This window comes from Schistocerca americana, chromosome 3 (genome assembly GCF_021461395.2).
Source record: "Schistocerca americana isolate TAMUIC-IGC-003095 chromosome 3, iqSchAmer2.1, whole genome shotgun sequence".
NCBI lineage: Eukaryota > Metazoa > Arthropoda > Insecta > Orthoptera > Acrididae > Schistocerca > Schistocerca americana.
This window is the reverse complement of record NC_060121.1, coordinates 813,078,737-813,104,295: the sequence shown is the minus strand read 5'-3', so window position 1 is coordinate 813,104,295 and position 25,559 is coordinate 813,078,737. Positions and strand designations below refer to the sequence as shown.

Sequence of the window (25,559 nt, the reverse complement as noted above, 5' to 3'; positions counted from 1 at the left end):
CCGCCAGACACCACACTTGCTAGGTGGTAGCTTAAATCGGCCGCGGTCCATGTAGTACATGTCGGACCCGCGTGTCGCCACTGTAATCGCAGACCTAGCGCCACCACCAAGGCAGGTCTCGTGATACGAGAGAGCACTCGCCCCAGTTGTACGCGAACCTAGCTATCGCCCAGTTGTACGAGAACCTAGCTAGCGCCCAGTTGTACGAGAACCTAGCTACAGCCCAGTTGTACGAGAACCTAGCTACCGACCAGATGTACGAAGCCTTTCTCTCTCATTAGCCGAGAGACAGAATAGCCATCAGCTAAGTTAATGGCTACGAAGTAGCAAGGCGCCAGTTGTATCAGTGCCTATAGCTTACGAGTATTCAAGAGAGATGTATTCCAAAGAACAATTAAAAGATAAGTAATAAGCATCTACATACTTTTCTTCTTATTCATTTATAAGTTCTCATGTTCCAGACTTCACGCCCGTTTGCTTTAGCCGTGCGTGCCCTATCTGCTACAGCGTTAGTCTAGAGTTCATTTTCAGCCATCTCCACTTCACGGTGTCGGCCCAGCTACCGACACAACATTTATTGGCGACGAGCAAAAGAGTTTGTATTAATTCGTTTGCAACATTGGCGACGATTTAAAGTGTTCTGATTGCTTACATTTAATTGTGTCATGGCTTCGCCACCTTCTCCAGATGTACTGTCCGAATTTTATCGCTTGCAGAATCAGCAGACGCAGGCGTTACTGGATGCCCTTGGACAGCTCGTCCAGGGTCAACGTACCATTCAAACCGATGCGGCCGCCGCCGCTTCTTCGCTACCGCTGCCACTAAACGCTGTTGCACCTCCCTTTCGACCATACGTGGCAGCCGATGAGACCTGGCAAGAGTGGTCTCGCCAGTTCAACTTTCACCTCGCTGCCTACCGAATTCAAGGTAATGAGCGGCAGCCGTTTTTGCTTTCTTGTGTCGGTGTGTCCACATACCGTGTGATAGTGAAATTGTTTCCCCGACGCGACGTAGCAACTCTGTCCTACGAGGAAATTTTGTCTGCATTAGATGCCTATTTCAAAGAAACAGTTAATGTGGTTGCAAAACGGTATACGTTCTTTCGTACAAAACGTACGGCCGGTCAAACTAATAGGGAGTGGGTAGCAACATTGCAAGGACTTACTAGGGACTGTGCCTTTGAATGTGACTGTGGTCTTTCTTATTCAGATACAATGGTGCGTGATGCAATTGCACAGAACGTTTCTGATGTTCGCATAAGGGAGCAAATTTTGAAACTAGTTAATCCCTCCCTTCAACAAGTGATAGACATATTGGATAGACAGGACACACTTGACTGTGCTCAGGAATCTTTTGAAACTTCGCCAGCCGTGTGTAACATTAACCGGCCCGCTGGACGCGCTGCGCGGCCCGGTAACCGGGCCTTGCGCACGTCGACACAGCGACCGCCGCGTGCTAAGCCAGGTGTGCCGCGCCAGCCCACAAATGCAGTGAAATCATGCCCGCGGTGTGCTACTCGACATTCGCGTGAACATTGCCCGTCACGCCAAGCTATTTGCTTTTTCTGCAATAAGAAAGGACATGTTCAAAGTGTTTGCCAGAAAAAGCTCAGATCAGACAATCACGATCATTCCAGGCCCTTTGCTTCGCGCCGGAATCGAACCAAGGACACTCATGCTCGTGGACCTTCGCCTATGGACATTCATGTCGTTAATTCCACTTCGTCCTGTGACACTTTCTCTAACAGTGACTGTGTTCGTCCCACAAAAACTGTGCGTCGACGTCGCCGGAAATCACGTCAATTAGCAAGTGATTCTGTACCAGTGTCTATTCCAATTGCACAAAACAGTCGCTCTTGTCGTCAGCAGGACAATAAACTTTTTGTGGACTTAGACTTTGAAGGCAAAGTGATACCATTCCAGCTCGATACCGGAGCTGCAGTTTCATTGCTCAATCACGACACGTACAAACAACTGGGCAACCCTCCGTTGCGTTCCGCCAATGTTAAGCTAACTACATATTCCGGACAGAAAATTCCTGTGTTAGGACAGTGCAGCCTTCTTGCAACATACAAGGGACAAACAAAACTTGTGTCATTTTACGTTCTTCGTTCTTCTTCTGCAGTGAATTTGTTTGGTCTAGATTTGTTTAAGTTGTTTAACATGTCTATTGTAAATCAGGTCCTATCAGTGAATCAGACTGTGCCTACAGACAGTGTTTCTCGGCTGTGTGACGAATTTGCAGACGTTTTTGCACCGGGCTTAGGTTGCGCTAAAAACTATGAAGCACATTTAGAACTGAAGGTAAACGCGCAACCGAAATTTTTCAGGGCGCGCAATGTTCCCCACGCATTGCGTGATGAGGTCGCAAGAACGTTACACGATCTCGAATCACAGGGTGTAATTGAACGTGTGCAAGCTTCTCTCTGGGCCTCACCCTTAGTAATTTTGCCAAAACCTTCCGGAAAATTGAGACTTTGCGTGGACTTCAAGGCCACAGTGAATCCACAGCTAGTGACTGCTACTTTTCCTTTGCCCCGCCCGGAAGATCTTTTTGCTAAACTGTGCCCGGGAAAATATTTTTCAAAGTTGGACCTCGCCGATGCGTACTTGCAAATACCGGTGGACGACGAATCCCAGCGCGTATTGGTGGTTAACACGCATCTTGGATTGTACCGCTTCAAAAGACTGCCATTCGGGTGTGCATCCGCCCCTGCCTTGTTTCAGCAATATTTACAAACTATTTGTGCGTCGGTCCCTACTGCAGCAAACTATCTGGACGATATAGTGATCTCCGGACAGACAGAAGAAGATCATCTTGCGAACTTACGAACATTATTTCAGGTCTTGCGGCAAAATGGTCTTCGCTTGAGGAAGGACAAATGTGTGTTTTTTGCTCGTGACTTACCATACCTGGGACATGTCATTAATGCCCAAGGCATACATCCGAGTCCAGAGCACCTCCGTGCCATACAAGAATTGCCTTCCCCTCAAAATGTGAAACAGCTACAGAGTGTGTTGGGTAAAATTAATTATTATCATCGCTTTCTGCGCAATGCCTCTTCTATTTCAGCTCCGCTTCATCGCTTACGCCGTAAAGGTGTTCCGTTCGTCTGGACGACGGAATGTGAACGCGCCTTTCGCCAGTTGAAATCGGCGTTGCTTTCTAATACTTGCCTTACGCCATTCGATCCCCAGAAACCCCTTTTGTTGATGGTAGATGCATCGGATTTCGGGATCGGTGCTGTGCTTGCGCACGAAGTTGGCTCCCATGATCGCCCTATTGCCTTTGCGTCCAAATTGCTGTCGTCTGCGCAAAGAAATTATTCACAGATAGAGAAAGAAGCTTTGGCTCTCGTGTTTGGTGTTACTAAGTTCCATGATTTCTTGTATGGTCGTCACTTTACCATCATCACAGACCACAAACCTTTGACATCGCTTTTTCATCCGACCAAGCCTGTACCTCCACGTACAGCGCAGAAATTCATTCGCTGGTCTATTTTCCTCTCGCAGTACCGCTGCGATATCTTGTATCGGTCCACTGCTCAGCACGGAAACGCTGATGCATTGTCCCGTTTGCCTGTTGCTGAGGATAAAGCATTCGATTCTTCCGAACTTGCTTGCATGTTCATTGATTCGGAAACCGATGAAGTGGTCGAATCGTTTCCGATTGATTTTCGTCGTGTCGCTACAGCCACAGCTGCTGACCCTGTCCTTGCTACTGTTTTACGTTTTGTTGCTACGCAATGGCCTTTGTCACAGTCTCGGATCGAGGATCCGTTGGTTCGCCGATTTTTTGCTCACAAGGAGAGACTTTTTGTTCGACGTGGTGTTTTGTTGTTGCGTTCTGAGAATGATCAGTCTAGAGTCGTGGTCCCACGTTCGTTACAGTCCTCTGTTTTACGGCTTCTTCACCAAGGACATTGGGGTATAGTGCGAACGAAACAACTTGCTCGTCAGCACTGTACTTGGTTCGGAATCGATGCTGCGATTACGCATATGTGTTCTTCGTGCCCGGCGTGTGCCGAACAACAGTCCGCACCGCCGCGGAAAGTCTTTGCGTGGCCAAAAGCCACTTCCCCTTGGCAACGCTTGCACATTGATTTTGCTGGTCCATTCTGGAATGCTCGATGGTTGGTTCTGGTCGACGCCTTCAGTAATTTTCCTTTTGTTGTCCGGATGTCTTCCACGACGTCCTCCGCTACCATCCAAGCGTTGGCTGCTATCTTTTGCATTGAAGGTCTTCCGCAGACTATTGTTTCCGACAATGGCCCGCAATTCATGTCCGCAGAATTTCAGTCATTCTGCCAGGCCAATGGTATTCAACATCTGACATCCGCGCCGTTTTCGCCTCAGTCCAACGGTGCCGCTGAACGATTGGTCCGGACTTTCAAGTCACAGATGTTGAAATTGAAAGAGTCGCATTCTCGGGAGGACGCATTGTTGCTCTTTTTGTCTTCGTATCGCTCTCAGCCCCGAGATGGTCGCTCGCCGGCTGAGTTGCTCCACGGTCGTCCTCATCGCACCTTGATGTCTTTGCTGCATCCGCCGCATCAGGTTCCTGTGCAGCGGCAGACTCCAGCTTTTGCTCCAGGCGACGTTGTATTTTATCGCCACTATCGAGGTTCACGGCGTTGGCTCGCAGGGCGCATTCTTCGCTGCCTCGGCCGCGCGATGTATTTGGTTTTGGGGGCCTCTGGTGAGGTGCGTCGGCATCTCAATCAGCTGCGCCTCTGTCGTCGCTCGGGTTCTGCCGCACCCCGTCTGCTTTCAGCGACGGTGCCGTCCGGTCAGCGCCCTGGGGACCCATCTACTGGCTCGCCTCATTCCCAGGTGTTACCGACGATGCCTTCCATTTTGCCCCATGGCGCCGCGCCGCCGCCGCCGCAGCAGCAGCAGCCGCCGCCGCCGCCGCTTGTTCTCCCACCGGCGCCGCCCGCATTCGACGCTTCGTTGCAGCCGCCAAGCGCCTCCCAGGGTCACGCGCCGCCGATCGCTTCCCGTGACCAGCTGTCCTCCGCCATGGAACTCCCGCCCGCTCCGGACCACATGACGTCATCGCGCGTCGGCTACCCCGACGCAATGGAGGTTGATCCTTCGGTCACTCCTGTCTCTTTACGGGCGCATACACCGCATGTTGACGTGCACCCTGGACTAGTTTTTCAGGCGTTTCCTAGCTCCCCTCGGACCGTATGGCCGGGTGCGGGTGGCACAGCCTCGCCTGTTGTTGGGCTCCCCACCTCATCGCATACGTCAACATGTGGTCCTCCCCACGGCGGGCGGAAGCCTTATCTCACGACCGTTCGCCGATTTGCGGGGGAGGAATGTGGTGTCACCGCCAGACACCACACTTGCTAGGTGGTAGCTTAAATCGGCCGCGGTCCATGTAGTACATGTCGGACCCGCGTGTCGCCACTGTAATCGCAGACCTAGCGCCACCACCAAGGCAGGTCTCGTGATACGAGAGAGCACTCGCCCCAGTTGTACGCGAACCTAGCTATCGCCCAGTTGTACGAGAACCTAGCTAGCGCCCAGTTGTACGAGAACCTAGCTACAGCCCAGTTGTACGAGAACCTAGCTACCGACCAGATGTACGAAGCCTTTCTCTCTCATTAGCCGAGAGACAGAATAGCCATCAGCTAAGTTAATGGCTACGAAGTAGCAAGGCGCCAGTTGTATCAGTGCCTATAGCTTACGAGTATTCAAGAGAGATGTATTCCAAAGAACAATTAAAAGATAAGTAATAAGCATCTACATACTTTTCTTCTTATTCATTTATAAGTTCTCATGTTCCAGACTTCACGCCCGTTTGCTTTAGCCGTGCGTGCCCTATCTGCTACAGCGTTAGTCTAGAGTTCATTTTCAGCCATCTCCACTTCACGATGTCGGCCCAGCTACCGACACAACACACCACATGTTCAGGAGTGCCTTGCACAGCGCCACAGTCACACGTTGGTGTAGCCTGCTTCCCGAACAGACATAGGTATGTCGGGCAGGGCCCATGTCCAGTACGGAAGTGCAGCAGTCCTCTCGTAGGCGTGAAGTATGTTAACTTTGAGCATTCCTCTATATCTGCAACAGCTCATAGGTTCTGCGCCCCGTTTCCTCGTTATTCCACTGATCCTGTCATAGTTCTAACCCTCTCTTTTTATTGCAGTCTTGTTCCCAGCATAGACCCCTATTATTTCTATTACTTTTCCCCTCCTCTCCTTCTTCACCCAGTACCAGGCAGCCTGCGCTCTGATTTTAATATCCAGTGGACAGATCCCCATTAACACTAGAAGCGCCCCTCCAGGAGTTGTTCTGTGTGCTCCTGCTGAACGTAGAAGCATATTACGCTGCACCCTTCTTACGGCCATGGCAGGCATGACCCTCATGAGTCTGTGTGCCCATACCCCTGATCCGTATCCTACTATCAATATGAGAATGCTGTTATGGTAAAGTTTTATTAGGTTAGGTGGAAGATGAAAACGTTTATGACCTATTCCGATGAGGTTGTTTAGCAGTACCAGAGATCTTTGAGATACGGTATCAATGTGTGACGCAAAGTTCCACCTCTCATCGACGACTACACCCAGATATCGGGCCACATGGTGCCGAAGAACTGGTGAGCCATTGATTTTTACTGTTGGGTTTCTGACAAGTTGACGTTTAAGTAGCAGATATGTTGACTTACTAGATGTGATAGTTATTTTAGCCTTGTGGCACTATGCTGTCAAAATAGTTATGGCTCTCTCTACTTTGGGCTCTAAATCCTCGCGGCTCCGGCCGCCGACCAGCAGGAGGTCGTCAGCGTGGGCTATGACCTCTAGCACATCGTCACTACTTTTCAGGTCTTCCAAAAGTGGCTCCATGTTGATGTCCCAAAAGAGAGGTTCCAGGGCGGAGCCCTGAGGACATCCTTTTGTTACTTTCTTACTGACTTTGCCGCTAGGGGCCGATAGCCAGACCTCCCTGTCTTCGCAATAGTTCCTGAGACAGCCATATAGCGGCCTTCCACAATCCTCCTCCGGCAAGCAGGAGACGAGTGAGGGCCACCTCAGGTTGTCAAAGGTGCCACTGAGGACCGCCATGATGCCGACGACATACTTGTGCGGGGCAGAGTCACAGAAATCGGCATCCAGGGCAATTGCGTCAGACACAGACCGCCCTGATCGGAAACCGAATTGTCTGTCATTCATCCTGCACAGTACACGTGGTGCTGTCAGTCTGTCTGCTAGCAAGCTCTCAAAAAGTTTGCCCAGAAGGTCCAATAGACAGACAGGTCTGAATGATTTAATTTCTGTGGGATCTTTTTCCAGACCCTTTTTGATTATTACTGTATTTCCTTTTTCCAGACTGCTGGGAATTTCCCGAGTCTTAGGCACTCGTTGTACAACTTTGTGAGAGGTGCCACCAGCTGGGGGGCGAGGAATTGCACCACCTTCGCAGTAATGCCGTCTGGGCCAGCAGCCTTTCCCCTCTTAAGGGCCTTGATTTGGGCAGCTACTTCCTCTTCAGAGAAGGGGTAAAGGTCCAGGTTTACCAAACACCAGTGAATGACAGAAGAACCATTCTCGTAGTTTTCCCGCGCACTCTAACTGCAAATTTGTATGTCAACCTGCATGTCTGTCTATTGGACCTTCTGGGCAACCTGTTGTGGTGCCATTCAAGAAAAGCACTCCAGGGGGTGTTTTCCAACTGGATAACACTCACCCACATACCGCTGTTGTAACCCGAAATGCTCTACATAGTATCGACATGTTGCCATGGCCTGATCGATCACCAGATCTGTCTCCAATCGAGCACATATGGGACATCGTCGGACGACAACTCCAGCGTCATTCTCAGACAGCATTAACCATGCCTGTACTGACAGACCAAGTGCAACAGGTATGAAACTCCTTACCACAAACTGACATCCGGCGCCTGTACAACGTTCCTTAAATGAACTGAGGACCAATTATGCGGTCCCCAATAATCTCACACCAACTATGCACCCTCTGCTGGGGGTTACACCGTTTATAGAAGTATCAGAGTTTCTTATTTGCAATGACATACCCTCGCGCTTATGTTAACTAGTGTTCTAGCAATGTTAATCACTCAAATATGGCTACCTAGAAGTATTCCCAAAATTTCATTACTCTGCAGTAATTATTTTTTTGGTGTTGGAGATTTTTTTCCGTCGTTGTGGATTTTCCGGCAGCTGTTGTTCATAATCCACATTTGACTTTCAATCCAGCGTTTTCTGCATTTTGTGCGCAAAATGGATCCATCCTTATCATGTGTCTTTTCACCAGCAATTTAACAGGCGAAATTGCAGAAGATGCATGTAGCTTTGTCACATGGTTCTAATATTACATCGTCAAAGGGTTATATTTTCCGATGGAACAAGCTTTAAGGAATACAGCAATAGAAAAGCTGAATATAAGAAATACGAATTATTGGGAGTTTGGAGTCCTTATTGGCTCAGGGAAGCTGAATATAAGAGGCAGCAGAGGCGGAACGTTTGGTGCGAGATTATTGGGGACTGCATAACTACTCCTTAATTCATTTAAGAAACTGTAACAGGTAAAAGATACGCACAGTATCGTACCGAAGTGCTCCTAGCTCTTCTACAGAAGTGCTACATCAAACGCCTAGAGGTATGCGGTAGCAACACAATAAGCGCCTAGATCACTACAAGCGCCCACCCACCTCTCTCCTGGTCGTTGGACTGGACGTAAAGACGTTCTCCTGATTTGATGCCACCTCTGGGTAGACTCAAAGATGAATCCTATGCTCAAGTTCCGACGACACAAGAGGATTTAAAACATCGCATTGTTGTATCGTGGGCAACAGTATCGAAAAAACCTGTTCAGTCTGTTTGCAAGTCCATCATCAGCTCCTGCAATTGCAATTGACGATTGAGATTTTGAACACTTGATTATGTAAACGGAGTTTTATGAAAGCGTTTTAGTTTGCGTTTTTGCTGATGTAATTTTACCAGTTTGTCTGTAGAAATTAAACAAATTTTAGCTTCATTGTCCATGCGAAACTATCCTATAACATTTTTACACCTCTTTTACCCGTTTTACAAATCCATTCAGTTCTTGCCATTCGCCAATCTTTCAAAATCCCGGCAAAAATCAGAATTCTTTACCGTAGTTAACAAGTGAATCATCATTCGATGCCTATTCATTTGCCTAATATATTGTTTTGATCCGACCACATGTTGCCAAGTGTGATTAGTATTAGTTTTAAGTCTGAATTTGTAATTAGATCCTCTTAGCTGCATTAGACTAGAAAGCCACATTGGCTGGACGTGACAGTTCCGTATGTAACACCACCTTCCACAACAGATAGCAGTTTGTTCGATGTTCATAAAAGACACATCCTAAGTTTTAAAAATTTTTGTTCTATTTATATGACATGCGAAAAGTGAATCCTGTGTAAGTCTTCGCTTTAAGATCTACGATATTAGCAGCAAAACTTACTGCAGTTGCAACTGAAAAAGCTGATACGCATATCTCTGTAATGAATAAAGCTAACGTAAGAGACTATGCATAGTTTAATGAAGGGTGAAAAAAAGAATTATTGTACCATAAACGGATCCGTGGACAATAGAAGTAAACACCTTAAATGACCCGGGTGCCCATTACATTGATCTCAACTGACCCTATGAAAGGGACAATGCTGCAGTTATTCTGAATTTAAACACTTTCATTGGCCACCAAACTCCCCAGACATAAACCTTACTCAGCATGTCTGGGATGCCTTGTAACGTGCTGTTCAGGAGAGATCTCCACTCCGTCGTACTTTTATGGATTCATGCACAGCCCTGCAGAATTCATGGTGTCAGTTCCCTCTAGCTCTACTTCACATATACGTCGAGTCCACGCCACGTCGTGTTGCGGCACTTCTGCGTGATCGAGGGGCCCTACACGATATTAGACATGTGTACAGTTTCTTTGGCTCATCAGTGTATGTTAATCCTCCGCACAGAGTTCATCTAACTGAGATGTAGACTGATTTTGGGGCACAAGCACTTGCTAGAGGGTTAATAGCATGATTAAAGGATTACTAGCGTGAATTTAGTTTGTGATGACCGACTATTAACTAACAGAATTTCTATTTATAACGACTGGAACACACTTACTGCACTTGATTTTTTGAATGCTTCAGAAATATTATCGTTTTGTTTTGGTCGACCCAGAAACATATAGTGATCTGTTGTATTAACTATGTGTCTACCTCTCACGTGCGTCTTAGCTCCGGTGGAACGAGCACCCTCCACCACCAACACGAAAGCTTGCAGGCGCGAGCATTCACTCACCTGAGGGGCAAGTGTTCCACGGCTGCTCCTCGGCAGTGGTGAACACGGCGTAGACGACGTACCCAGCTGCTGACAGCGCCGCCGACAGGTAGAACACCGCGTTCCAAGCAGACCGCGTTTGCTGCAGGCATACAAAACACACACGTCCCAATAAAAACGGGCAAGTCGCGGCTATTCGTATAGGTCGACGAAGCGAAGTGTAATGAGGGCCGTATTGTACAGTATCGTTTTTAACTAATTTGTCTTTTTCCTCGATCGATTGAGAAATGCAACACTAAATTTATACTTTTAATGTCCAAAATGATTGTCTCTTGGGAGAAGGACCACAGAATAAAAAGTAAGCCCTGCCCTCAACATACCGAACCTCTGTTCGAAATGAAGAGTTATTTTTCCGCCGGTCGTGGTGGCCGAGGGGTTCGAGGCGCTTCAACTCGGAACCGCGCGACTGCTACAGTCGCAGGTTCGAATCCTACCTCGGGCATGGATGTGTGTGATGTCCTTAGGTTAGTTAGGTTTAAGTAGATCTAAGTTCTAGGGGACTGATGACCACAGCTGTTAAGTCCCGTAGTGCTCAGAGCCATTTCATCCATTTTTTGAACCAGTTATTTTACCAATCAGACACAACCCGTCGGATGGGCTGTATCTCTGGGCAGTAGAACGAATATTTTTTCGAGTGTATCAAATGAGTGAGCATCAAAGTAAAAGTCTTCTTACTTTTCTGAAGTCTGATCTATCTATTTTTTTACCAATAACAGTTGTTAAAATTTATCCTCTGTTTTTCAACACACATGACATGGTTTGTATTCAAAACTTTCTTATGGGCCATTAAAAGTGCTACATCAAGAAGAAATGCAGATGATAAACGGGTATTCATTGGACAAATATATTATACTAGAACTGACATGTGATTATTTTTTCACGAAATTTGGGTGCATAGATCCTGAGAAATCAGTACCCAGAACAACCACCTCTGGCCGTAATAGCGGCCTTGAAACGCATGGGCATTGAGTCAAACAGAGCTTGGATGGCGTGTACAGGTACAGCTGCTCATGCAGCACAACACGATACCACAGTCCATCAAGAGTAGTGACTGGCGTATTGTGACGAGCCAGTGCTCGGACACCATTGACCAGACGTTTTCAATTGGTGAGAGATCTGGAGAATGTGCTGGCCAGGGCAGCAGTCGAACATTTTCTGTATCCAGAAAGGCCCGTACAGGACCTGCAACATGCGGTCGTGCATTATCCTGCTGAAATGTAGGGTTTCGCAGGGATCGAATGAAGGGTAGAGCCACGGGTCGTAACACATCTGAAATGTAACGTCCAATGTTCAAAATGCCGTCGGTGCGAACAAGAGGTGACCGAGACGTGTAACCAATGGCACCCAATACCATCACCCCGGGTGATACGCCAGTATGGCGATGGCGAATACACGCTTCCAATGTGAGTTCACCGCGACGTCGCCAAACACGGATGCGACCATCATGATGCTGTAAACAGAACCTGGATTCATCCGAAATAATGACGTTTTGCCATTCTTGCACCCAGGTTCGTCGTTGAGTAAACCATCGCAGGCGCTCATGTCTGTGATGCAGCGTCAAGGGTAACCGTAGCCATGGTCTCCGAGCTGATAGTCCATGCTACTGCAAACGTCGTCGAACTGATCGTGCAGATGGTTGTTGTCTTGCAAACGTCCCCATCTGTTGACTCAGGGATCGAGACGTGGCTGCACGATCCGTTACAGCCATGCGGATAAGATGCCTGTCATCTCGACTGCTAGTGATACGAGGCCGTTGGGATCCAGCACGGCGTTCCTTATTACCCTCCTGAACCCACCGATTCCATATTCTGCTAACAGTCATTGGATCCCGACCAACGCGAGGAGCAATGTCGCGATACGATAAACCGCAATTGCGATAGGCTACACTCCGAACTTTATCAAAGTCGGAAACGTGATGGTACGCATTTCTTCTCCTTACACGAGGCATCACAACAACTTTTCACCAGGCAACGCCGGTTAACTGCTGTTTGTGTATGAGAAATCGATTGGAAACATTCCTCATTTCAGCACGTTGTAGGTGTCGCCAACGGCACCAGCCTTGTGTGAATGCTCTGAAAAGCTAATCATTTGCATATCACAGCATCTTCTTCCTGTCGGTTAAATTTCATCTTCGTGGTGTAGCAATTTTAATGGCCAGTAGTGTTCATAGAGATGGGTTTTCAAAGGGAAATACTTTCTAATAATCAAAATCTAATATACAAGAAAATTAAAGATGCACCTCTTCGAAACCATGTCATTTTTCCCAGTGCGACGAAGAGGTTCGAAATTTGTCTCGAACTTGCCTACAGCATCCCTCTGTAATGGCGCACAACCATGACGCCCTCCGACGCCACCCTCGGGTTCGGCAATGCTTCAAACAGCGAGGTGTCGCACGCGCAGAAAAAGGTACGAGCTCAGAAACTCGTGTGAGATGTAGTGTGGGCCAATGGTGTCACATTGGCACCATATTTCATCACAACTCTGCCCAGCTCCACTGTCTACGTTTCACAACATGGGAAGGTCGTCACAGGTACGGGGGGTCAGAAAGGCGTCGCTCAGCATTGAAATCACAGTTTTCGTTATGGATGACAGAAAAAAGCATTTCGGAAACTCCTCCTTTCTATACTGGTAGAACCTCCCCCCTCCCCCTTCCACATGAAACACTTCCCCAAGGGCAACACATGGCTGCAAAGTCTTCAATGCGATTTCACCTCCTTTGAGTATACTGTGACCACAATTGTTGGTGTGGTGCACAGGATGGAAACACTAGAATCCGATCAAAACCATTTAACGAAATTTGAAAGCGACCCGAACCAGAAAAGGGTGTTTATGCCTTTTCACCCCTTCTTTCTGGCCATCGTGTGGCATGTGGCATGTACACAGCAGAGGGGAGGGGGGGGGGGGGACGTTGCAACGTTGATACACACCTGAATAAAATGGCTAAGTTCGGCACCATCCTCATGGCCACCTCCGCATCTTTCTTGGGCACTTTAAAACATTCACTATATAGAGACACCCGTCCACTGTTCTCTACCAGCCCTCAGGGCGGGTGACTGTCTCGACACTAGCGTGTGAAATCTGCAGAGTGTTAAAAGAGTTGCCAATCCCGCCAGCGGGTAAGGAGCGGAGGATGGGTATCCCTGTGAAGAGACATTTCTAAAGCACCTGACGTAGGTGCGTAGATGTCACTCAGGGCGTTGCCGAACAGTGGACTCTTTGACCGACACTTTTGTCATTTTATTGAGTGTGTGCCAGTAATCAATCTCCCCCCTATCCCCCTACCCTCCCCCCCCCATCTTCTGCGCTCACGTCACGGGTGGGAGCCAAAGGGAAGATGAGAAAGTAACTCAGTAACTCCCTTTTCTGCCTCGGGCCGCATTCAAATTTGGTCGAATTGTTCTAAACAGTCCTTTCAGCCCTGTATTCCAGAGCAAAAAAATCGGTCCCGCGACACTCAAAAGGGGGGAGATCACGTCCAGAGGCGTTGTATTCAGGTGATGGTCTCAGAGAAAGGCTGCGTATTCGTAAGATTAAGGTAAAGGCTAAGTAAAGGCATTGGTGCCTAATATATCGTTAATTCTTCGCAGAAAAGTTCAGCTCCCCCACAAGTACAGTCATTTCCATTTAGTAGAAAAAAAACAGTATCTTCAAATATTGCGAAGACAAGAAGCATTGAATATTCACTGACTCTGGCTCTTGTTGATTGCAGGCAATTACAATAATCCTTCTCATTCCAGTAATGCTTTCAACAAATAATCGCTAACGGTCCTGTGTCATAGCCCAAAATTGCTCGAATGGCATTGCACGGATCTCCAACAAAAGTCTGATCTGAAAGGCTTAAATTTAAGTGTTCCCAAAAGTATCAGAGTCAACTTCCCTACACATAAGCGACGTATATTGCATGCAACCTTCCTCTACATCTGAATGCCAAAGATATTTTTATATATAGTATACTGTCGAAAACTGTTTACGACTGAAGCATCAATTCATGACTTCAACTGACTAAATGCAAGTGAAGTTGATCAAAGTCTTATCAAGTGAACTGTTGTATGAAACAGTTCCACACATCGTTATAAGAAATAAATAAATTCCTTTTGGTATATAGCAGACTTTACAGTAGAATACGAGACGAAAACATAAAGTGAAGTGAAAAGAATAGACTCATGTAGGAAAATATTTGCGACTCTTTATATCTTACAAACTTTACGCATGATGATGGTCGGAAGAATGTCACTGAAGTTGATTATTAATAAGCTGGATGTCGAAGTAGATTGATAATAAATAAAATATACAGACATCGCAAAGATTATACACTCCGAACTATGCAAATGAATAAGCTTTGTATGGATTTGAGAAACATGTACTTCATATTTAGTACTGCAGAACACAAGACTCGATTTGTAACACTTTAGTAGTCCTCATTCGGAAATTGGGAAATTTTTTGGAAAACATTTTACACTGTGTTGTGCCATTATATATAAATTTCGATTCATATATAAATGGATGTTTTGATATACATTTCTTAAAATTAACAAAAAATTGATTTCCAAATGTCAGTATAATCTGATAAATCATAACTTTCTATGAGTAAGTAGCCCAAGATAATAGCACTATGGCAGATGACGTTTACATTCAAAATGCTGACTTTAAACAAACTGAGGTAGATAGATTTTCTAATTCTGACGCAGAGTTAGTCACATTATATAACATACTTTCGAGTGAAGAGAGTTAATTAAAACAACGAAAATATTTATAAAGGTTGAACAATATTTACTAAGTCGCACCTTACAATGAAAATAATGCTAGCGCAAAATTGAGACCTACTTTCAAGAGCTCCTTATAAATTTTTCAGAATAGTTCCCAACAAAATAATAAAATAATTACAAGAAAATTATTAAAACACCGTTGAATAGACGAAGGAGACAGAGTGTTTTCAAAATTAAGAATGGCTGAACGTAATGATCTGGATATACTTTCAAATTATAAATTGTATCGTGCTGATGTTGCAGTCTTCAGTCTAAAAGACTGGCGTGATGTAACTCTCCACGCTAGGGATTTGAAATTTATATTCAATATTAACCAACTTCCCTTTGTCAGAAACTCTTTTCTTACTTGCCGGTCTGCATTTTATGTCCTCTCTACGACGTCCGTCGTCAGTTATTTTGCTACTTTCTCTACTGCTTTTAGTGTTTCATTTTTCCAAATATTCATCTTGTAATCTCTTTTTTAGGGCACTATTCTTTCCTTTCAGCTGCTCTTCCATGTCCTATGCCGTCTTTCACAAAATTACAGTGCCATCGGCAAACCTGAAAGTTTTAATATCATCTCCCTCAACTGAATCTGTCTTTCTAAATTTATCCTTAGTTTCCTTTATTACTTGTTTAACATACAGATTGAATAACACCGGGATACGCTCAACTTTGTGTCACTCGATTCTCAACTACTGCTTCTCTTTCATTTTCTTCGGTTCTTATTACTACGGTCTGTTTTCTGTACAACTTGTAAGTACCTGTTCGCTTCGCTTCCTGTACTTTATCACTGCAACCTTCTTGTTTTAGTGTATTTCAGTCAACATTGTCAAAAGCTTTCTCTAACCTATAAACATAAAAAACATAGGTTTGCCTGCCTTCAGTATCTTCTAGCATAACAGTAAGTTATATACTGCTTCGCGTGTTACTATATAACAGTACCGTGCCTTCCATCTATCTTCTCTACTGTCTCTTTCCCTTCTATAATCTCATCTTCATCTCCGCTTCCTTCCATCTTTCAGCCTCCCCTTCTTTCCTTAGCATCGACATGCGATTTGAGCACTGGATATTCATACAACTGTTTTCTTTATTTTTCTTGTAGGCTGCGTCTTTCTTTCCCATAGTCACGCATGCCTCTAGGGCTTTGCATTTCTCATACCATCAGAATTATAAGAAAACATCAACTGCACTATTCTGAAGGTAGTAAGTTCAGATGAATGAGTAAACTGTTACAAAATTTGTCTGACAGCTCACGCATCCAAAGTGGTGGGCAGAATGATACACAAAAGAATGTAAAAAAAGAACTTGCCAACTGTTAGATCAGTTTCGTTTATCAAAAGATATTGCCGTTATTCCAAATAATGGAAGTTAACATACAAAAAAATAAAGGCACTGTCACAGAAATTATTCACTCATAACAACCGCTCGACAAAGTTAAGTGGTGTAATAGCTTACAAATCTTTAAGAGCTCTAGGTAAAGACGGGTAACATACAATAAGCGCAAGAATTTAGATGGATCCAGATAGAAGTATTCGGATTAAAAAGGCCGTCAGGCAATGATGTAGTTTTTCTCCTTTACTGTTCGACCTGTATATCGCAGAAACAATCCAGAAAATAAAATAAGTCACACAAATCAGATAACAGTTCAAGGTGAAAGAATATCAATGATAAGATTCGCTGATGAGACTGATATCTTCCGTGAAAGTTACAGAACCTACTGAATGAAATGAACTGTCTAATGAGCTCGGAATATGGCTTAGGAGTTAACTAAAGGAAGCCGAAATCATTGATGAGGAGCATAAAAGAACGTAGTGCCTCTATTAGTTACAGTTTTTGGTCTCTGCGGTTTAGTAACGTGGACGTTATTCTCTGGCGTTTTAATACATGACCTATTATTCTGTCCCTTCTTCTAGTCAGCATTCCTATTCTATGAAGGTGACTTACTCCATTATCAGCCGCAACTTCAGAAGCGCCTCTCTGGTGTCTTTACCTTTCTTGGGGCCAACTGATAGTCATCTAGCAAATCCTCAGTTCTCTTTCCATTGTTCTGTATATTACTCCTGTCAGCAACGTAAATTCATGAGTCGTAAATCTGTGTGATAATTCTCTTATTTATGTCCCTTTAATATCCTCTAGATTGTGTTGATCACATTGTTACGAATGTTCGATGGTATGTCTCACAGATTCTGTACAGGAACTTTAATAATCTTTTGGTTGCCGCTCCCCCCTCCCAATGAGTTTAGAACTTTGAAAGGGATACAAACTATGCCTTCTGCCTTGTTTGATTGCAAGTCTTCCAAGCTCTTTCACGCTCAAATTCAAATATAAAATCAACTACGTTGCATAAATCGAACTATTTCCTTTCTTGTTGCGTTAACCAACAGTTCCTCGTCCTTGTTCATGGCCCCCTCCTCGCTTTCTCCTTTACTTTGTACTTCTAATGTTGACATCCTTGCTTTCAATTATGTCAACGGTTATTCTGATTTTTCTACGTGCTGAATCTATTCTTCTGACGATCATTACTTTTTCAGTAATTTCACGTTTTTCCTGCAGTCATTTTGCTGTAACTTACCCGCTCTTTATATTGACTTCATTCGTAAATGATTTTCACTTAATTTGCAGTATTACTTTTCATCCTGAACATCTTTTCATTTGGTTCTTCCGACAATAAATTGAAGTATTCCTTCTATTACCCAAAATTCTTCGCAGCTATCACCCCTGTACCCATATTGGTCTGTCCAACGGTTATTGTCCTTTGTAGGAGTGTCATTCCTCTTCAAACGAATTGCCTACCGTGGTATGTGTTATCGCAATATCTGCAGCTTCAGAGAACTCTAAACTCACATCATGAATCGTCAGCACTTCAGTATTCTAGTTCCGTACACACCTACTCTTCCTGAAGATTCTCTTAAAAATTCGGTCTACTCATTACAAAATTACGATGTGAGTCTATATCTCCTCTTGGGTACTCTTTACAATCTAATATCTGATTTCGGAATCTCTGACTCACCTTGATGTTATCTAGCTGGTACCTTCCCGGGTCTGTAAGCCTTTTCCGAATATAATTCCTCCTCCTTTGGACAGTGTATTCGCTGTTACTAGCTGCAGTTCCTTGCAGAACTAAAGGAAACTATCTCCTATTTAGTTCCTGCTGCCGAGCTCGTATTCACCCATAATTATGTCTCGTATTGCTTTCCCTACTAAAGTGCTGATTATTAGATTTTCATCTCCCTTTACATATTGAGTTACTCTTGCAGTGCTCTCATATAGTCTCTCTATCTCTTCGTCTTTTGCTTGTGACGTCGGCATGTATACCTTAACGACTGTTGTTGACATTAGTTTGCTGTCGATTCTGATGAGTCATGGCATCACTGAAATGTAGCTGTAAACCTTTACCCTGTCGTTCTACTCATGACGATTGCTACCCCCACTAAACAATTTTCTGGTACAGTTAATATTACCCTATATTTCCCTGACCAGAAATCCTTACATTTTATCTATTTCACTTTCTGACTTTTACTGTATTTGGATTGAGTCCTTGCATTCTCCATTTCAGATTTTCTAACTTTCCAGCAAATTCAGACTTATGTCATTCTCCGCTGCGACTCTTAGAATGTTACCTTTTTGTTGTTTTTTTATCATAGTCATCTCCCCCTTCGGAGTCTTGCATTGCACATCCATACAATGGGCTAAACCGGAATTTTTTGCCAGTGATCTTCATGACACTCTCAGTGATATGCTACTTATCCTAAGTTTACACGTTGTCTTTAATGCAGTGGTTTCCTTTACTTTCTACATCCTCAACGTACTGATCAGTGATGACTGTATCGCCGTTAAGGGCATTTTATCTCTCTCGGACAGGAGGGTGGCCGGAACATCTATCATATCCTGCACCCTGTTAGTACAAGGCCTTTGGCAGAATTACCTTGACTCATACGAAAAGCGTTCGGTCGTTACTGCTGATGATTTTTATCCATAATCTAACCAGAGATTGGGATCGAACCCAGCACCCAATATTTTTTATTAGGATTTCGAAGACGTTTGCCCTAGACCTCGGTGGATTAATACATATCCAGTTTTGAATAATTCTCAATTATTGAGAACGTACTGTGGGTGTAAGTGCAACTTTGAGATGAAGAGGCTTGTACATGAGGGAAATCGTGGCGTCCGGCATCTAATCATTCAGAAGACTAATTAAATACAAAAAGTGACTACAAATGCGATCAGTGCTGTGCGTAAGGTGCCCAATAGACGTGGAAGCTTCACTGCAACGCAGACGCGCAAGTTACCCGCTAGTCGTGTTTCGCCTCGACCAAGAACAGGGACGAGGACGTTTACGTCACTATCAGATTTCGTAGCGTACAACAATTAGCGACGTCTCTTATCTTACGGCAGCAATCCTGCAGAACACTCTCCTTATCTTGTTCACAAACCATGTAGATTAAAAGACAAGACTTTAAGTGACACACTATCAGCTAGCGGATGATAAGAGTGATCATGTCTGAACTGCTGCACCTCGTATATCTTTATGTGACATATTAGACCTTCTTGTTGGATATCAAATTTAGCCTCTTCCCTCTGCGGGGTGACATTGTCTACATTATGTAATATCTGGAAGTCAACGCACGTAGTTATCTTCAAAGAGTGTTCAGGCGTTCACGACTGCGTATCATATAGCTAACACCGTCATCAAGAATAAACTAGAATAATGTATTAGATTGGGGCATAGGTTCGTAGCTTTTTTGTTTTTCGTGTTAATATTCCGTTTGCTACGGGTTTATTTATCAATTGTCATTTTTTATTTGTAGTTCAATTTTGCTATTTGAGTTTACATATTGTCATTTTGTGATTTGGAGATAGAGAGCGAAGCTGTGGATGCAAGAAGATGGAGTGCCAAGTGGATAAAGCGGAACATTTCCGACATATTCTTCTGTTTGAGTTCGATACAGGCGTGACAGCAGCAGAGGCAGTTGCAACATTTGCGCCGTGTATGGAAAAAATGCCACTGGACAGAGCACAGCAAGAAATTGGTTTTGTGGTTTTAGCGAAGATCGTTTCGACAGTAGTGACATTTCACGTTGAGGAAGACCTTCGAAGTTTGATGAAGATAGCTTAAACGCATGAATCTCCAATTACCCATGTCTGTGTCCTCTAGAACTGCCAAATGTTATGAACTGTGATCATTCCACCGTCGTACGACATTTACGTGCAATGGGGCAGGTTCACAACTCGGATGTATGACTACCGCGTGCTCTACGCCAAAATCAGAAAAGTCAGCGGGTGGCCGGCCATATGTCCACCTCTGCTTGCTCGTCATGAATTGGCTCGTGAACAACGCCGACCATTCCTATCCAGTTGCTTGTGACGATAACTGGTTCTTCACGCCAAAGCCCAAACAAAGCAGCAGTTCATAGCACAAAGACCTGCGCGCATCCACAAAACATAATGTTATGCATTTGGTGGAACAGCGATGGTGTGATGTACTACGAACTGCTTCTCCTGGATGTAAAACTCACTGCTGACACTTTATTATCAACAACTGAGGCGTCTTAAGCCTAGTTTACACGACGACACTAAGTTGCAGGCAACAGCGCAACCGGCCACTGCGCATGCGCGCCGCATGTTTGAGCAACTCGTCGGTGAAACTAAACACTGTCGGCGTCTTCCAACTTTGGCGACACTAGTTGCATGAGTTTTAAGGTTATATGTGTTCGTAAGAGTGTAGATAAACTGAAATATGAAGTGGGGAACGGAGAATAATGTTCGCTTTTTGGATATCTATGGTTTGCATAGGTGTCTGTGGGATTTCACTGATGCTGATTACAAAAACAAGCAACATATTGCTATTCCTGAGACCATCAGAACATAGATAGTTTGACAATATTTGAGATGCAGGGGAAAATTTATTGAATTAGGAGCACATATGCAACCGAATTAAGAAAAATACAAGCAAACGTAATTCCAGCTGTAGAAATGCTGTCGTCTACAAGACTAAAATCCCATCGGTCGATTTGGCCAGGGTCTTTTTTTAAAGAATATTGTTGAAAGGAGGGAAGGCTACACAAATCAAGAAGCTTCATTCTTTATTCAATATTTAATTATTTAAAACGTCGCAGCAGTACTTCCCACTCACGTATGTTTGAATTTTGAAATATTGTCACTGAACAGATCTGTCTCAAGAGAGTAGTTTGCCAACCATTCTCTTCTTAATGCGACCTGTTTCGAATAATTACTGCTGTTAACGTTAATAATTATTACTGTTAATAATTATTGGTGTTAATGGAAAAGCGTCATCAACTAAAATCGCATCTTATAGCATGCCGAGTGTTCTCGATTGTAAAGCGTGAAATGTGATATGTGATTTAAGTCGTGGCGACAGTGCTTCATGCATTACAATATCTTTATTCCTTATCGCATAATTAACTCTATTTAGAAGGAAGGTTCTGGTGACATTCGAAGATAATTAAAAGAACTTCTTGGGTCTTCCGTTGCAAATTATTTCAGCAAGGTTGCTTAGCAACCGAGCAGACGTCTTTTCTTCATCCAGTCACGAATCGAAACACATTTCTTATTTTTTTCTCATGCAGCGATTCCACGCAGCAAGCTTTAACTCCAACACAACTCGTGCGACGTGCAGCTGCCAAAACTTTCATTTCAGACAGGACTAAGGAACCCACAAAACGAGGTAACTGGAGTGTATACTGGTCTCGCCGTGTCTACAGTCATATATGAAACCACTTGCGTGCTGCTCATTCCACGCAACGAGTGGCGCAACCCAATGTCGTCGTGTAAACTAGACTTTACAGACGCAATCCGAGAATAACGACCAGGCAGAATGTGTGATGTGATGCTACTCCCTGATTGGGAAGTCATTCTGCACCCACCTTATTCACCTCGGCATGCGCCCTCAGATTTTCAACTCTTCCGCGCTCTATCGAGCAGCCTCCGAGGAACTCCCTTTCCGGATGAAAATGTGCTCTGAACATTGCTCGACGAGTACTTCGCCTCAAGATCACGTGATTTCTACTTTGGCGGAATTGAAAAGTTACCCCAGTGTTGGCAGGCTTTTGTCCGTAGTGAAAGAGAATATATTATTGATGACTAATGTTTCTGTTATGTGTGTCTGTTGTGTTTATTAAGTTGTGGAAAAACGCTACGAAGCGGAGACAATGGGCTCTCACGTGTGTGCCTTTCAGGAGTTACTCGACGAGGCGACCCCACCGCGCAATGTGTATCGGCGACTCATGCTTTCACACACACGGTTGGTAAACAGTGGCGAGTGTTCGCGGAGGAGCAAAGCCAACCCTACCAATTGCGAACGTACGTGTTTCTCGCTTCTGTTGTACTTGGACGAAAATGTTGGAAATTTGCGATCCGGAAACGTTTTCGGTACATGCGTACTGCAGCTCTACGACTATGTACCGTACCGTGAAGTGTCAGATTTGAAAGTGATCATATCTTCAAAGTTATTTGACATCCAAACGGTGCATTTCCGAAAATGGATTCCTCATCAAAATTACCAAGACCCTTCTACAATCCCTTGAAGGCTGTATTCAAAATGTGTGCCCCATAATGTCGTTGGCAACATGACCTACTCAACTGGCAGTTACTGGAGAATACAAATTCCGGCAGGAATAAGGCATCACTGAAATGCAATTATTATCATCCAGTCATCCGGCTACCTGGAATGCAACAACGCTGCCGTTCGTATAGTTATTTAGTGGCCATTAGCCTTTTTTTTTTTCACTCAGCATCCTGGTAAGCCCCCCCCCCCCCCCTACCGCTATGGCATTCAGATTGCTTTGAATGTATTTAGTTCATCATTGTTAATTCTGCCACCACTCTTTAGATAAGGTCTACATTACCTGAATACTTTTGAATTTACAAATTTTAAGCTTGATTTACAGCGGTTTCTAGGTTTTGCAGTGATTTCCTTGCATCCTTAGGGCAAATTCCAAATTGCTTGCCTGGAAAAAATGACCCAGCTAATTTTAGTCTGTATCCTTCTCCAGTTCTACACCGTGCCTCGTCTCTAACGACCTCATCGTCGAGCGGACGCCAAACCCTAACTTGGTCTGGAGCGTTCGTTTCGTCCCTCCTCGGAGCTTCCTAGGCGTCGCGTAAAATCCCAGTTACGGTTGCGACCAGAATACACCCGTGATGAACGGTGCGCGATAAAAATTGCGTGACGTCCTGCTAAGCTGATTGTCGTCCTGCTACGCTGATCTGATCACAAGAAATTACTGGCGGACATAGATTAATTCTCTGTACCATTCTGTGCAGCATTATATGTCTAACTGAAGGTCACCAGCGTTGCTTTAATCCACGAGACAGGGTCATTCTCACATCATTCGGAAACACCCTGTGGCACTCCAACTATTTTTTTAAGTCTATCAGGTCCGACGACTAGATTGGAAAACAAACTCTGCAAACAGTGTAGTTAGTACATCGTCTCCAACTGATGTCTAACAATTCCCACAGGTAGTCTCCTCCATAAACAAAATAGAATTAAACTCTAAAAGTCAAAAGGAAAGCAAACACACACGCATACAAAAACACTACACATCAGGCAAGAGGAATCTGTTGTTTTCTGTCAGACTTCGCCAAGTCCGCCTCGTTAGTTAAGTAGTATCTCCAGCTGGCTAACGGCTGCACGCTCTACTTTTCAGTCCAGCTTTCTTCTCCCGGATACTGCAAACTGGCGCTTGTGAACACAACAGCCAAAGGATTAGGGTAGAGATGCTGGTGGGGAATCATATGTTCACTTTCTTTCTATGTCCAAAATGAGTGAGCCGTTCGTTGAACGAGTGGTTTTTGTTGTTTCAGTTCCTTTCTAGACGAATTAGATGCAAGAAAAGGCATATTAATTTGATGTCTCACCTGATGGTGTCTATGACCGACGTGAGTTTGTAGTGGTAACAGAGTTTGGGCTGTATCATTCCACGATGTATTGAGAAGTATGCTGTTGAATATGTATGCATGTCAACGATTTTTGTAGGAATGACAAGCAACGAAATTTTGTACCGGACCGGGAATCGAACCCAGATTTCCCGCTTATCGCGAGCAATCACCTTACCATTTTTTTCGGTTGATCTCATTTCTTTTTTCGGGGCGGACATCCCATAGCGCTTGTTCAAGTACTTCGTTGATCTATTAACAGAGGGTTGTTTTTATTATTATTATTATTTATTAGAGGGTAGCTAACATTCTGACCAAACACGCTGAGCTACCGTGACGGCGTATCATTTCGCTATCCAAGCACAACTCACGGCTACCTCCAAACTTCCATACGTCATCAATGGTGTATCGACAAACTGTACTCGTACTAGCGTTATGTATATCGCCGTACATGGGAAGCATTTTTCTTGAAAGTCGCTTGCCTGGTGTCGGCGGATAAATACGATGTTGCAGTTCCTGCGTTATTGCGAATTTCGATGCAATGTTCCTTCGGTCATGCCAAAAAGGTCGCATTGTCAGAAGAACAGTTTTACCGACCACACGCAACTTTAAAATACAGTAAGACTACAATTTTGAACTGGAAATACTGTCTGAGAGGTTGTTCCAGGTTAAAACAGTAACAAAACGAAAACAAAATGTCCACACGCTAAAAAACTCTTACGCGAAAATGTAATGTACAGTATTGCCTGTATTGTAAAGCACGTCTGTGTCTGTAGCGTATGGTAAGATATTGTTACTGTGAGTGAAAGTTTAACAACTGCACATACCTCATTACAGTACTGCATTGACACACAACTGATTAACACTGAACTGTTTAAAATACAAGGAATCATACACTGAAAAATATTATGCTCTTAAGCAGGACGCGATGTTCTGCCATTTTCTACTCCACAAAATCTCTAATTGGGCCGGCGTAAAGCTTTGCTCCAATGCAGTGCATTTTTAGGATCTGTATGTCACGTTCGAGCCGTTGGTTCATTGTCTTCGTTGTCGTCAACAACTCTCTCCTTCTAATCGGTTCTTCGAGTAACTGCGTCAGTGGTTTGGTCGACAGTTAATTCTTGTTCCGTTGTGCAGTCAGCGTCAGGTGTACTGATCCACTCACTCACATCACTCTGCCAACGTCGGGTTGTAAAGTTTCCAAATCTCTCAAAGTCGCTGGAGTGTCTACGGCTTGACTTTCATCGCTTGTTTCATGGGCCTTTTCATCTTGGTTCTCTTCAATCGCTTCTTTTGATTATTTTTTTTTTCCACGGGTTGCCGCAAGATTTTTCAAGCGTTGAAGCCGGAATTTTTTACCAGATTTCGGTAATTATATACATTTCATCTCTTACATTTATTGATTTCGTTGCTTGAAACAAGCTCTTGCCTTCTTGTGTGCTCTCTAAAATTGATGCTGTGTTTTCGACGGTATCGCCTCTTCAGCCACTCAGTCCATGGGTTGGATTGGGCATGTTACGTTGGCAGGAAAAAATAAAAGCCTTTAGTTCACCTTTTTCATCTCCAGATGGATAGGACGTC

General features: G+C 44.4%; 1 protein-coding gene across 1 annotated transcript in view; it reads right to left on the bottom strand.

The window, feature by feature from the left end:
• The window catches only part of LOC124607180 (sialin-like), a 138,343-nt gene that overhangs the window by 4,932 nt on the left and 107,852 nt on the right, over positions 1-25,559 (bottom strand). The window contains exon 9 of the mRNA XM_047139397.1: positions 10,294-10,414. Coding sequence (XP_046995353.1) covers positions 10,294-10,414 — 121 coding nt within the window. The remainder of the gene's footprint in view (positions 1-10,293; positions 10,415-25,559) is intronic.